The 14,940-nt window shown below is 38.8% G+C and overlaps 1 protein-coding gene across 1 annotated transcript in view; it reads right to left on the bottom strand.

Annotated features, from left to right (window-relative positions):
• Nucleotides 1-1,367: 1,367 nt before the first annotated feature.
• The window catches only part of dchs2 (dachsous cadherin-related 2), a 36,258-nt gene continuing 22,685 nt past the window's right edge, over nt 1,368-14,940 (bottom strand). Inside the window, exons 7-15 of the mRNA XM_037690533.1 lie at nt 12,495-12,704; nt 9,843-10,703; nt 9,648-9,761; nt 9,095-9,306; nt 8,827-8,978; nt 7,114-7,244; nt 6,756-7,042; nt 6,194-6,335; nt 1,368-3,973 (exon numbers count right to left, since the gene is read on the bottom strand). Coding sequence (XP_037546461.1) covers nt 1,368-3,973; nt 6,194-6,335; nt 6,756-7,042; nt 7,114-7,244; nt 8,827-8,978; nt 9,095-9,306; nt 9,648-9,761; nt 9,843-10,703; nt 12,495-12,704 — 4,715 coding nt within the window. The remainder of the gene's footprint in view (nt 3,974-6,193; nt 6,336-6,755; nt 7,043-7,113; nt 7,245-8,826; nt 8,979-9,094; nt 9,307-9,647; nt 9,762-9,842; nt 10,704-12,494; nt 12,705-14,940) is intronic.

Raw genomic sequence — 14,940 nt, 5'->3', positions numbered from 1 at the left:
TAAACCCTTACCACACTCTTGCAATATTCTAAACAATGTTTCTAAACTCTAAACGCTCTAATAGAGCACAGCATGTCATGATTTCAGCTCTCTGCCTTGGCTGCTCTTAGCCACCTGCAAGCGTTCTTGGCCACGCCCACTTCTCCGCTCTGCACGGAGATCAGCTGATCAGCTACAGGAAGAAGCTTTTTCTGCGGCTGTGGGTTGCAAAAAAGGTGCAGCAGGTGATAAATAATTTTAAATAATTTATTTTAAATAAAAATTCCATGCCTATCGTGCGGCTCATCCATCAATCAGCCAGTTGTGCGTCATGTCCAATCTTACTTTGAAAAACTGTGATAGAGCGAGTCCGCAAAAACCAAACCGCGAAGTAGCGAGGGACTACTGCACAATAATTGTAATCCCAAGAGGATATAAAAATTTTTATGTAAAATTAATTTCAGAGTATAAGAATAAAAGACAGTGTTTCTATGATACAAAATTCTTAGTTAATTTATTAATATTTAAAGTAAAAAAATAAAAAATTGTGTAAAGTGCTGTACATTGCGTATTTATACACAGGGACACAAAAACAATCATGAAGGAAACAGTCCAACAACAATAATCAAAAAATATGAAAAATAAAAAAGGACAGTAAAACAACATCATTTCTGTCATATATGTATCTGTGAATTAACTCTTTTAAATTTGGGTGATATCTTCATACAAAGTACAACTAGACATAATTTTTGTTTTAAAAAAAAGAAGAATACCAAAATAGGTCCAAACGTAAAGTTAGCTCTTGTGTAGATTTTGTTGACGTTTTATAGCCAGTATGTATTAAAACCAGGAAGGTAAAAAACTGATCTGGTTTCAACAAAACCACTTTTATGATTTCAAAAAGACAGACATCGTCACAGACACCATTGGTTATTAAAGCAAAACCACACGTAATAATTTTTAAATTAAAAGAAAACAACAGCAGTAAAGTAAGTGTTTCATTTTCTGCACATATGAACATGTTTAAAATAAAACCATCAATGATTAATTGCAGTCTAGAACATCTGCTCTTATTCAGATACTGCATTACAAAAATATAACCCCAAACAGGTTTAATTTAGGCTTTTTACATTAGTTTAGTTTTATAATTAAGGTTAATTTTGAGACCATCCTTGATATTAATAATTAAATCAGGGTTCTTTACAATGTCTCTCAACTTCTAGAACGAGTGAGTATAAAAACTTAAATATACACAAGGACTTTGTTGTAAACACTGTACGTCCAGGTATGTATCAAAATGTCAATAAACCAAATAAAAAAACACATTTTCAGTGCATTCAAATGGTAAGAAAAAAACAGTTTAAATTTACATTTATAATTGTTTGTGTTTAAACTTGAATTTCAGCCTCCAAAAGACTTGCAGTGAGGGGCCCTGAATCAAGTCTGATCCCTCCCACCCCAGTGTCTGAGACAACCGGTGAGGCGTTGGGGGTCCGGACAGTGAGAGAAGACAGTGATGGGGAGAAAGTAGGCGTCATAGCCGATGGGGTAAGTCCTGTGTTTCTGGCTAAGGGTGAATAAGCATATTTTGGATAGGAGGACTTCCTGCTCAGGTTTGGCATTCGTCCTGGTCTTCTTGAAGGAACAGTCCTAATGCCAGGCTGAGCCACTCCAGTTATTAGAGGCGGTGGGTACATCAGACAGCTTGACTCTGCTGCTAAGTCCTCTTGGCCACCTTGAAGCTCCTCGTCAGGGAGCATACTTATGTCGGTGAATACAGAAGCCAGAGCTTGGAAGCGTGGTTCCCAGCCTAAAAGGTAGTCCCAGTGGTAGCTGCCTTGCAGCTGCTCCTCAAGATAAAACAATGAAGACAGAGAGTCTGCACGAGCTTGGGCTTCAGAAAGTGGTGCATACCCTTTTGTCCCCATGCTCTCCTCTAAATCTTTCACTCTAAGTATTGCAGGAAGTAATCCTTCCCCACCTCCCTCCTCTTTGAAATGGTGGAGACTTTCTATGCTGGACATTCCTGTGGCTAAACTTTTATTAAATGATATAATGGGTTCTGATTCTAAATTGACAGAGTGGCAGGAAATATCTCCTGGTAAGGTAAAGTTTGGATTTTCTGTGGTTTGTTTGTCAAACTTGTCTTCTTTACAGCAGGGGTACTCATTAATCCATTTGATTTCCTGATCTTCAGCTGTCTCTCCTTCTGCTGACCCACGACCGCTAGAGTCCGAGTGACTGTACTGGTTTAAGTTGTCCCTCTTTGTAGTCAAGAAGCTGCCCTGTGTTAAATCTCGCAAAGATATAGTGCTTTGCATTTGTCCATTGGATTCATCAAATGAGCCACTACTATGGTTCACGTGTGGAACAATAGCAGCATTCTTGCCAAGGGTAGATTCTTTACTTTTAAATTTGAAAACCAAACCCACAAAAATGACGAGGACAAAAAGGAACAAGAGCAGTGCGACACTCAAACTAAGCACGTGTGACTCAAGTTGAACCCCGATAAGTGCGTCAGATGACCTGGAAATATTTACAAAAACAAGGCAAGTTGTAGTCCTGGAACCCAATTTGGGACTTCCTGCAGACACAATCAGTTCCATCATGCCCCCCTGGCTGGTATGGCTTCCTCTCCTGTGATATACAGGACCTGACACAAAGATGGCACCAATTGTTTTATTAATTGAGAAAAAAGGCACTGAATTTAGGAGTGAGTACTCTACCAGTCCATCCACTCCTCTATCATGGTCCATTGCCATCACATAACCAATAGTATCACCAGACTCTACATTTTCTGCAAGGAGGAAGTTGTACTGCTTCTGAGTGAAGATGGGACTGAACTCATCCACTCCCTTAATGCTCATTTGAACTCTCACTGTCGCTGTTTTGTCACCTTTGTCTCTGGCCTCCACTACAAAGCAGTACTCGCTGTCACGTTCATAATCAAAGGTTTGTCTGGTGTGGATATCTCCTGTAAGGGGGTCAATGGCAAAAGCCTCCTTCCTCTCTGGGTTGCCACTTCCGTAGTCCATGAAGCAAGAGGACAGAATAGAATAGGTAAGCTGGCCATATGGACCTAAATCCTTGTCAACAGCATGAACAGAACATGTATGAGTAAAAGCTGGGAGGTTTTCAAGCACTGAACAGTTCACTGTAGGGAACATGAAGTATGGAGTGTTGTCATTCTCATCCAGGACTTCGATGAAGACAACTGTAAAAGCCATTTTATGGTTTTCAGATGCATCACCTCCATCTGAAGCTCTGATGGTCAGAGTGTACTTTAAGTCCTGCTCATAGTCAAGTGAATGGTTGATTACCAAAACACCTGACTGAGAGTCAAGTTTGAAGTGACTTTTTCCATTCCCAGAAACAATGTCATATCGCACAAGGCCATTGATTCCAAGATCAGGATCCTGAGCACTGACCTGGACCAGAGTGGTACCTATCTGGCTGTTTTCACTCACTTGTGTGTGGTACTCTGTGCTGGAGAAAATAGGGCAGTTGTCATTGCAGTCTGTAACGGTCACTTTGATGACAGCCGAGCTGTTCAGTGGAGGCGTTCCTCTATCAGAAACAGTAACTGTTAGTTCATAGCTCTCAGTTGTCTCACGGTCTAAAGGTTGACACAGCACAAGCCTTCCTACATTTGCCATTCGATTTTCAATTAGTATCATTTTCACTTCCAAACAGAATCGTTTTCCCTCATTTCCACTGACGATCTCATAGTCCAGATGGGTATTTTCGGGGCTCCAGTCTCTGTCCTCTGCAGAAAGAGTAAGTAGGGTGGTGTCAGTGGGTGTGTCCTCAGGGACAGAAAGAGTGTAGACATCTTGATGAAACAAAGGTTCATGGTCATTGTAGTCCAGAATGTGGATGTTGACGGATGTGACAGTGGAGAGCACAGGATCGCCTCCATCTCTTGCCTCGACCAGTAGATGGATCGGGTTGCCGTTTGCAATTTTCTTCATGGGCTTGTTGGTGAAAACAGCACCTGCAATACCAAAATATGTATGAGTTACCTGATTCCAATAAGACTTCTGTGGAAATAAATCTGAATCTGGTTGGCTGTATAAGACTGATGGTTGAGGGAATCCCTAACATAAAGGACCCTACAGACAAGTGACTGTTTGGGGCCCAAACATTACTTTTAAATTCATGACATTGACAAGTTTTCTATTCTTGCCAGACACTTGTACAGTTTTAAATCACTTCTCTTTGAACATTAGACAAACTTCTGTTTTGTTGGCTGAAATTACAGTTATTTCTGTATTACAAATTATTCCAAAATTCTTTTCTTGTAAAAATAATAACTGTAACACAGGCTTGCATGCTCCAAGAGCCCTGCATCAAGCCTGCCATGGTCTGTACATACTGTATCTCGGTACAACATTGCATCCTCTGTAAATCTTTTTTAAATTAATTCCATATGTGGAGTGCAGGAGTAATTTTCTTGTTGGATGGCATCAAAGAGTTTCCTCAACCAATTTTTTATTCCACTTCAGCTTTTGTACATGATGATCATATGCCTCCTGAAGCAGTATCATCCACTGAGAAATATATAAATATGGAATAAATAAATAGATAAATGGAGTTGCTGCTCCAAAGAAAGTACTAGATTACATGTTGGATGTTAATCAGGAATGTTTAGATATCATCCATGCAAATTTCCTTTGGAAATTTAATTTGATATACAGGGGAAATCATAATTATCCTAAAAATAGTATGGTCAAATTTTCCTCTACATATCAGTTTTAGGGCTCAAACATAAAGGGAGACAACAAATCACTCCTAATTGAAAAAGCTGAACCAGACTGAGGAGAGATGGTTAGGTTTCTGCCTTGCAGCAGTTATCTTATTTTTGTGACTTTGAGATAACAGCACAGTTATGGGTTTTGCTACATCCCATTGACTTCTTAAGTGTTTTCATTTTTTCTGTCTGCTGATTTTCTCAAAACTTTAAAACATAAACAATACGAAAAGTTCTTCTGCAGAGGTTTAATTCTGAATAACTTGTGATGCTGAATATTGAGCTGCTCAAGCTGTAGTTTTCTCAGTGTCCTTTCAACGAGGCTTGAGATGTGAAGCATCGTAAAGGCCTGTTGTATTTGTGGCATTATTCTCCTCGCAAATGAATTTCGCTTTTACGCAGTGGTGTAGTCTACGTTTTTTAGTGGGTACTGTGCTTAGAAACCAAAATACACCAGTTAGTACAATGTAATCGTCAATTTATTTTGATTTTTAAGCATATTGAACATTTTCAATTTTCTCTGTTGCTTATATTTGAATTAATGCACAACAAACTTTGTACAATACTTGGCTTTGTATTAAAAACATCCATTATCTTTTATCCACTTCTTCAGTTTTGGGTCACGGGGGTCGCCAGTGCCCATGTCCAGCAATCACTGTGTGAGGGGCAGGGTACACCCTGGACGAGTCACAAGTCCATCACAGGGCATCATAGAGACAAACAACCATTCACTCTCTCACTCACACCTAGGGACACTTTAGAGTTACCAATCAGCCTAACATGTTATAGAATTTATAAAACAGTATCAAAGCAAAACATGTTCAAATATTAAGTAGTAAATACAGAATTGTACAATAATTTGCTGGATAAGAGAATGTAATAAACAAGTGCTGCATACAGAAAAAGATTGTTACGGAAGTGTTTAATTGCCTTTTAACGTATCAATGACATGTGCCCAATGATATGTCACACATCACTGGGCACTTTTAAGTTGGTATACTGAAATTCTTAAGCTTTTCTAGTGGGTATACTCCGTATACCTGCGTATCATGTAGACTACACCACTGAGGCTTAAACATACCCCCAAATTGATCAAATTTTTCTTAAGCATTAGGAATGAGAAGAATTGTCATATTTTATGGGTTTTAGTGGATGAGTGTTGTAAACTGGCTCCACAGCTCCCCCATTTCCAAATGATATTTTTGAACAAAAATTAAATTTGGTATACCATTTTCTTTGATGGATGGCCTGAATCCAACTAGACATTGCCCATTGTAGATTAAAGACACAATTTTTGGCATTTTACACACTTTGTATTTAAACAAACTCTAGAAATCTAGGCATGTCGACTTCACACCTTTGTCTGTCTAGAAATGATCAACATCTTATTCTGACTAACAAACGCATGCCAGCACATGAACTCATAAACATATGTGCAAGTTTTTCATCCTTTTTTTTTTTTACCAGTGTCTTGTTGGATGTAGAAGCCTTGAAGAAGAGAAGAGAGTAGTCTGTAGCTGATGTTGCCATTGAGTCCCGAGTCCTTGTCTGTAGCAGCGAGAGACACAACTACCACGTCTTCTGCGACCAGCTCTGACAACTCCACCTTAAAGAGAAAACGATGATTTAGCTTGCTGCAAAAACGCAACATACCATCATGGAAAAACTTTGACCATTTTAATATTCTGAGGCCATAAAATCAGTATCTTATAATAAATAATCTGGTCTTATCCAAGTATTACTATTCACTAAAACAAACTTTTTCAGATAAACAACAGATAATACATTACATTATCCTATTTATTTATTTTTAACCAAAACTAAGTCACAATGCAAAATAAGTGCTATAAGTACGATTATTCTTTTGAACTTTTCTTTTTTAAGAGCGAGATTAAAAAAATATTGCTCTACCATTTAACATTCTAGTAATAATTATGAAGTTGTAGATCAATAGAAGTGTAAAAACCTAAAAACTACATTTTATCAATTTTCTATTCATTCTGGAGGATAAATATATTATTTGTACCTGATAGGAGGCCTGTGTGAAGACAGGAGCGTTGTCGTTGACATCAACTACATGAACTTTAACCTCTCCGGTGGTCTGATGGAGCGAGTCGGACCCCCACACTGTTAGATTGTACTCCGTTTTTAACTCAAAGTCCAAAGCCCGAGTCAGGGTAATTGCTCCGGTGTAGCGGTCAATAGCAAAGGCATCGCTGGTGCTGCTGTTATCTGAAAAGCTGTAGGTGATGGTTGAGCCCAGGTCCACATCATTCGCAGTCACCTGAGTGACAAGATACCCCGCTGGTAGATCTGGGGAGAGAATGGCTATTTTTTCTTTCAAAAAGCTTGGAAAGCAGGGATGTGAGAGGGTTTAGACTTACTTTCAGCTATGAACACAGGCTCCATTGGGGGAATAACCGGGCTATTGTCATTGATGTCCACCACTTGGACCCTAACGACAGCAGTGCTGCTGAGAGATGGTTTGCCCTTGTCCACAGCCTTCAGAACCAGCCTAAGATAGAAAAGAAGCAAAAATATGATGCTGTTCATCCATCTGTATATATCACAGATGGGTTTTTACAGCTATATGACAGAAGAACATGTGCAAGCTCAACTCCTATACTTTCAAGTACCTAACAGAGCTTCGGTTGTATCTGCAACAGAAGTATATTTTATTTTGCTCTGATTGTAGTCAGATGACTTATTCCCGAAGAAAAGATGAAAAAAGCATGGCCTACTCGATTAGGATCAAAAACATATACGTATGAAGTCTGTAAAACTCTTCATGCTTATTTACAGTGTATAGATTATATTATACGCACTGGATTTAGCAATTTATCACTCCTATTTTTAAGAGCCAAGAAAAAGTCATTACAAACTGTGGTGAAATAAGAACCAAATGGGGGAAAAAGTTTTAGGAAGCAGTCAGACGAAGAAAGAACCAATTTAATAACAGAACAGAGAAGACCATAACAGAGAAAGAAGATGACAAGAGTTCTACAAAGAACAATAGGAACCGACTGTATGCTGAGGGAAATAAGAACTGAATGTAAAGCAGGTGTGGCAGAGGAAGCCGAAATTGAAATTTCCAGAACTTACAAATACCCACACAAGAGGTAAAGCTAACTAGAACACTAATAACATGAGTGAATTTCATGAGAAAAAGCTGAGTAAAGAGCAGGAGGCACAAAAAACTAAAAACAAAAAACAAATCTGAATATCAATCCATGGCACCAACAGACAAAAAGGCAAAATTCACTGATCGTGACAAAGAAACAACATGTTTTAAAGATGAAGAACAAGTCAACAATGCAACATAAGGTTTTACATACACTGTCACTGAGAGAAAAGTTTGACAAACCAAATTCAAATTTCTCCACTTATACTTGTAGCAGATATATAAAAAACCCTACTTTATCTCAGTTACAGAGCTAATTCCCCAAAAATCTGACAAAGCATTTTCCCTTTTCTACAAGCTTTGAAGAGCAGTACAGAACAAGGAACCATAAAGTTAAAACTTGTCTCACGCCTGCTCATAGTCTTACAGTTGACTGAAATCAGAAAGAGAGGCACTGGTCTGCAGGTCTCAAAATGACCCGACACAGAAACATCAACAGCAGTACATATTACAACTCGTTACTTGCAGGATACAATACCTGAAAGTACAAGGTAACAAGTCACTTCATAATACAGCCCAGTCTCCAAAGATAACAGGTACATACTAGGTATGTACCCAGTAGATACCAGGTAAGTACCAGGTATGTACCTGGTACATGCCCTGCAAGAACAGGGCATAACATCTCTTCATAATATAGCTCAGTTCCTGTGTGGTACCAGTTATGTACTCAGCATCTGTCTGCTTTATGTATGCTCTGACTTATGTAAGGTTAACAATAAGACTTTTGGCTAATACAGTAATTCTTATAATTCATTCTGATATTCACAATACATCAGTAATTCTGATACTACACTTATGAAAACAATTAATTATGTGTGTAATATTGCTTCTTCTATTTTGGCATTACTTTGAAAATCACATCTATAAATACTCTGTATGCAGTAAGTTTATTTAATACTTTGCTAGTTGAACCTACTTGTACGAAGGAGTGATCTCACGATCCAGTAAAACGTTGGTGGCAAGGATGCCTCTCACAGAGTCCAAAACGAACGGTTCGTTAGTGTTACCAGACAGGATGGAGTATTCAATATGTCCGTTCACACCGCTGTCAGCGTCAGATGCAAACACCTGCTCAAAATACATGAAATGATCAGCATCAGAAGATTCACCGTTCAAACCCTAACAGTAACTGAAACCATGGTTGATCTGTGTTTCAAGGAGATTTTTAAATGTTGGAGATGTACCTGCATGACGTAGGTGTTGCGCACTTGCCCCTCCCAAACAGATGTTCTGTAGCTGCTGTGTTCAAACTGTGGGGCGTTGTCGTTAATGTCCAGCAGGGTGACGATAACCCTGCAGTGAGCTGTCTGCATCCCGCTGTCGGCCAGTACAACCAGCTGGATCTGAGGGCTAGCTTCATAATCTAGAGCGTTATCTTTCTGCACTCGGATCTCACCTAAATCAGGAGGAAGCAAGATGGTAAACCAAAAAATAGCTTCCACATCAACATCAGACAGGATAATGCATGTTTTAAGGAGGAACTGGTTTTAAACTGACAGCTTTAGTAACAGCGAGTTGCTTCTGCTGCTAGCGGTTGGAAATAACCACAGAATTCTGTATTATGTACTTAATATAAATGCTATTCTGCTGAAGCTAGTAATTAATGTTTAGTCATTTACTAATAATTACTAACTAATAATTAATGTTTTACTGCAAACTTTACTAATCTATATGAGTAAAGTGAAATCCTACAGCTGTAACTGAACAAGAAAAGATCGAGAGTAATGTGTTTATTACCTGTGTGACGGTTCATGGAGAAAACGTGATTCTCGTTGCCACTAAATATGGAGTATGTGATTCTTTGTCTACTCTTTGTTTCATCACTGGCCTCCACTTTCACAATCAAAGTGCCTTGAGAAAGAGAAAGTGACAGAGTGTGCTGAGGTTTCTCATGAATTTTAGTTATAACAGAACGCAGGTGATACAACGTACCTGTTCTGCTGTTTTCCTCGACCGTAGCATTGTACATTTTGTTTGTGAACTGAAGTCCATCATGTTCTCCTTTCAGATGGATGAAAACCAAGCAGGTGGAGGTCAAAGAAGGAAGGCCTCGGTCTGAAACCACCACCTGCAGCTTTTTCCCAGTAAAACTTGCTCTCACTCGTCTTCTCAGTGAGATTTCTCCTGACTCTGTGTTTATGTCAAACAGATTTTCCTCATCGGATAACATAAACTGCATCGTCCTGTTCTCGCCCCGGTCGTCATCTGTTGCCACCACAGTGGCAACTATCTGGTTTGGTGGAGTCTTTGTGGAAACCCAAGTGTTGAAGGGATTCTGGTCACAGACTGGCAAGTTGTCATTCACATCCTCCACTTGTATAGTAACCGATGCCACGGAGCTCAGTGGTCCCAGAGCGCAGCTATCTGTGGCCACAGCTCTGAGGGTGTACTGAAAAACACTTTCTCTATCCAGAGGTCTGGTGGTGCGGATCAATCCAGTGTAGATATCCACTGAAAAAGCCCCGTGGCTGCTGTCTTCAGTCAGTGAGTAGGTCACATCCCCGTTAGGCCCGTCATCAGGATCAAAGGCATTAACACGTAGGACCTCAACTCCAGCAGGTAAACCCTCGCTGATGGAGGCGTGGTAGCTCTCACTGCTGAATGTGGGGACGTTATCGTTCTGGTCCAGCAGCACCAGATAAAGTTGGGTGGTGGAGCTGAGTGGGGCTGGACCACAATCTTGGGCCTGAATAGTGAGAGTATAATTCTGTGCTTCCTCACGGTCAAGAACCTGTGTAGTACTGACAGCCCCGCTGAGACTGTCGATGGTGAATCGACCTCTGTAATCCTCACCTAGAAGCAGTGAACAGTGATTAAGTAATAGGGACTAAATAAATATACAGCATTGTTTTAATAAGTTTAAACTCAAAATGCTGCAAAGAAACATGGCAATAGTTCTGGTTCTCTGTAATTGAGAGTTCTTAATAAGAATGGTACAGTGGAATGTCATCTGCATAAATGGGTAGGTGTTGCTAAATTTATTACCATTTTGTCTTAGAAGAACAGAATTGGTAACAACAGAACCTTGAGAAACAAGTCAGTGGTTGATGTAATCAGGTTTGTTCGAACACTGACACTTTTTTCAAAAAATATGATAGTTCTGGGGAAGTATCTAAAATCCCAACAAAATCCTGAATTAAATATATTAAAGTTGAGCACAAAGGTGCTCAACAATATCTAAAGCTGAGTTAAAATCCATCAAAATCTGAACCGTAAACTCTACAGGGACTGCAATTCATTTAATTTAATTTCAATTCAATTCAATTCAATTTAGTTTATTTATATAGCGCCAAGTCACAACAGAAGTCATCTCCGGGCACTGAACAGAAACATTCATATACATAAAAAGTAAGTTAGCATTATGCAAACAATGAATCTTCTTGATACACCAAAGTTAGTCTTGAAATTCCTCAGGGTTCAGTGCTTGGACAAATACTCTTTACCTTATACAGTATATGCTTCCATTAGCTAAAGTTATTAAACAGCATGGGATAATTTTTCATTGTTATGCTTATGATACACAGTTATATTTGTCCATGAAACCCAATTTATCCAATCAGTTACTTACACTGCAGCCAACATAAATAATGTCAACAGTTTCAGTAAAGTGCATCTTTCAAAACCTATATTGAAATGAATCAAAAAAGACTGAGTTGCTTCAGATATACCAAATAGTTGCTAAGTCTCTACTTTTTCCAAGATAGCTGGATAGAATTGACTTTGGAAAAGGCTACTAGCTCAGTCCAGCAGTGTGACGACAATATTTGGCTGTTTGGAATCGCCCCTGAGACGTACCTGCAGAACTCAAGAAATCAAGCAGAGTCTGCCTGACCCAAAACAATTGTGTTATCTGAAATGGGCTTCCCAACTCAGCCTTGATTCGGCCAGCTATCTCAAACTTTTCCTGGTAAATGTGAACGAGAATCTCTGCCTCCCCAATCGCTTCCCTCCCGAGGACATCTGTGGATCTGTGTCAAAGTTGAGCCGGCTGATAGACACTGTGCCATCTTATCAGGACTATGGAACTTTCTGGCAGTCCACGAACAACTCACTGCCCTTGTTGGCCTCCTCGTGCATAAATGGATTATGATGCTTATTATGTCTGCTGTTTATGTGCAAGGTCTTTTTTTTTCCAGCTCTCACACTGTGCCCTGACCAGGACATAGTGTGTGATACAATTGTTTTACCTCCCTTCCCCCTCATGTTTTCTCTTTTCCTTACTTATTTCTGTTTGTCTGCCTAAAACAGGTCTCACTTGTAAATGAGTCTCCGAGGCTCAATGTGATTAATCTGTATAAATAAAGGTTGAATGAAAAAAATTAAATACTAATATTTCAATGAAATAAAAGATAATTTAGAATAGATTCTGATGAGTCTGTGTTTTTTCAGTTGAACTGAATCCAATTTTGTTTAAATATAGGTTCACTTTTTTGATAAAGCTTATGTATATGTATTGTACATACTGAACTGATAACAATACTGTATTTAAACAACACAAATGACATTCAGAAACTCAAGAAAATACTTCCTCAGTAGGAATCTGATTCCCTCCTTGAGATACTGAACTGCATACGGGCTCCTTACCTAATATGGAGTAGTGTATGGTGCCATTTTCTCCGTAGTCTGGGTCAGAGGCCTGAGCTGTGTGTATAACTCCAGGAGGGAGGTTTTCTGGCAGGCTGATCTGTAACGAAGACTGCATAAACTCTGGTGGGTTGTCATTGTGGTCCAGCACGGAACACAAGACAGTGGTTGTCCCTGAAAATGGCCGAGCGCCGCTGTCACGAGCCTCCACTGCAAAACACGAAAATCACAAATGATGCAACACCAAACATTTTCCATAAAATGTTGAAACTTAAATATTATCTCAACTTTTAAAGCATGTGAAAAAAACACCACCACCATTTAATTTAATTTAATTTAATTTAACCATTTACAAGATTCTTGAGTCTTCCTTCATTTCTTTTATATTTTGCTTCCAAGAAGCCATCATTTTTTACAGTGCTTTAAACTGGTCTTGAGTTTTGGTCTTGAATTTTTTTTTCAGGTTTTCTGAAGCCATTTCACTCATTTGAAGACTGAGTTCTGAAGCTAATTAAGTTGGCATGTTATATACCTCAGTGTACCTGCAGCAGTGAATGACAAACTGCAACAGAAACAATTCAACTCTTGTTCAGATCCGAGAAACAAACACAAAAGATTGCCTATGCTGATGAAAGATTTAAGGCACATGATATATTCAGCAGCAGCAAAAACAGAACCCCCCCAAATATATATATATATATATATTTAAAAAAAATCAACATTAATAAATGTTGAAAAACAGTTTGGTGTTTTGTTTCTTTCCAAATCCTTCTGCTGCCAGAGATAATTGTCTCCACATATTTCAGTTTCCCGAAAACTCTTGTGTGATTTTGGCACAACTTCAAGACATTCAGGTTTTCCTGTCATTACATTTTATTATTGGATTTAATTGTTCATCACACGGGTGACCGTACAAATATTGTGATAAAACATCTGAAAGCATTTTTAATCACTAACCACTGCTGGATCAGGCTGAATATAATCACTGTGCGTGGCCACGTGAGAGGGAAAGCAAACACTGCAGAAGGCTAGAGGTGCTCCGGTGCAGTCGGAGGAGTCTGGATCGACTGCTCGGCCCTTTAAAGCCTTCTCTGACATAAATCAGTCTGTTAAATAACGTTACCCTCATGTAGAAGGCAGGAACTGAATTCTTTATGACTTAGGCTGTGAAGCACAGGAAGAAAAGTGGGCTGTGAATGAGAAACAGATCGGAATGGAGCGATTGAAATGACTACATCAAATGTTTTAGTTTTACTAGTTTTTTTAATAAAATATTATCTTTAAATGTCTTTAGAAGGAAACTAAAAATATGGGTTTGTTCTTATTGCTAGAAATCAAAGCTAAGAAGTGAATATGTGCAATAAAAGGATTCAAAAGATTTGATTGTTTATATCAGCAGGGACTGCCTTTAGGTGTAGTTTCACAAAGATAAAACAGACTAAACGAAACTAGATTGGAGTTTAAAACGTCGACGTTCATGCTCAATAATCCAGATAAAAAAATCCAACAAAGTTAAGATCCTTTGTGTTGAAATGTTTTGTCTATCATCCAAATGAAATCACCATCTAACTGGTTGGCCCACTATGTGAATGTGCTACTTATGGGACTGAGTTTGTCATGGCTCCTCAGACTGATGAAGTCCTTTGGATGAAAGATGAAACATTTCAACACAAAGAAACCGTCCAGAGGACCTGGCTTAACTTTGTTGGATAGATTTGGGTTTGTTTTTATGTGTAGAGGTCAAGGTATGAGCTTGGTTGTAAATCACTGCTTTATGAATGAACTGAACTGAAAGAAAATCATCTAGGAAATCATTTAATGACATGATTTTGATTTTCTTTTGTGGTTTGAATAGGTGATTGATGCGACTACTGCAGTTCAGATCTTTTTCAATAGGCATCACATCAAAGAGCCATCTATAACAGATTTCTGAGGTTATTTGCATGAACAAATAGCAGCAGCAACAGCAACATAATATTTATACTACAATACCCAGTAATCCAACAAAGTTAAGTCAGGTCCTCTGGACTTTTTTTTTTTTTTTTTTTTTGGATGTTTCGCCTTTCATCCAAAAGACTTCATAAGTCTGAGGAGCCACAACAAACTCAGTCTTATAAACAGCACCTCACATGATGGTGCTCAGATGGTTTCTGGAGTCCGCCCTCTCCCCCGCCAACTCGTCTGAGGCAGCCATGGCCAAAGTGGTTCAAAACATCAAAGTTCATGCTCAATAATCCAGGTAAAAAAAAAAATCCATCGAAGTTAAGTCAGGTCCTCTGGTTTCCTTTTGTTGAAAGGATGTGTAGGTGCTATTTATAAGACTGAGTTTGTTGTAGCTCCTCGAATTGATGAAGTCTTTTGGATGAAAGACGAAACGTTTCAATAAAAAATAAATAGATAAAAAAAACATCCAGAGGACCTGACTTAACTTTGTTGGATTTTTTTA

This window comes from Nematolebias whitei, chromosome 16 (assembly GCF_014905685.2).
Source record: "Nematolebias whitei isolate Nwh7 chromosome 16, NemWhi1, whole genome shotgun sequence".
Taxonomy (NCBI): domain Eukaryota; kingdom Metazoa; phylum Chordata; class Actinopteri; order Cyprinodontiformes; family Rivulidae; genus Nematolebias; species Nematolebias whitei.
Note: the sequence above shows the minus strand (reverse complement) of the source record. Positions and strands in the feature narration are given on the sequence as shown.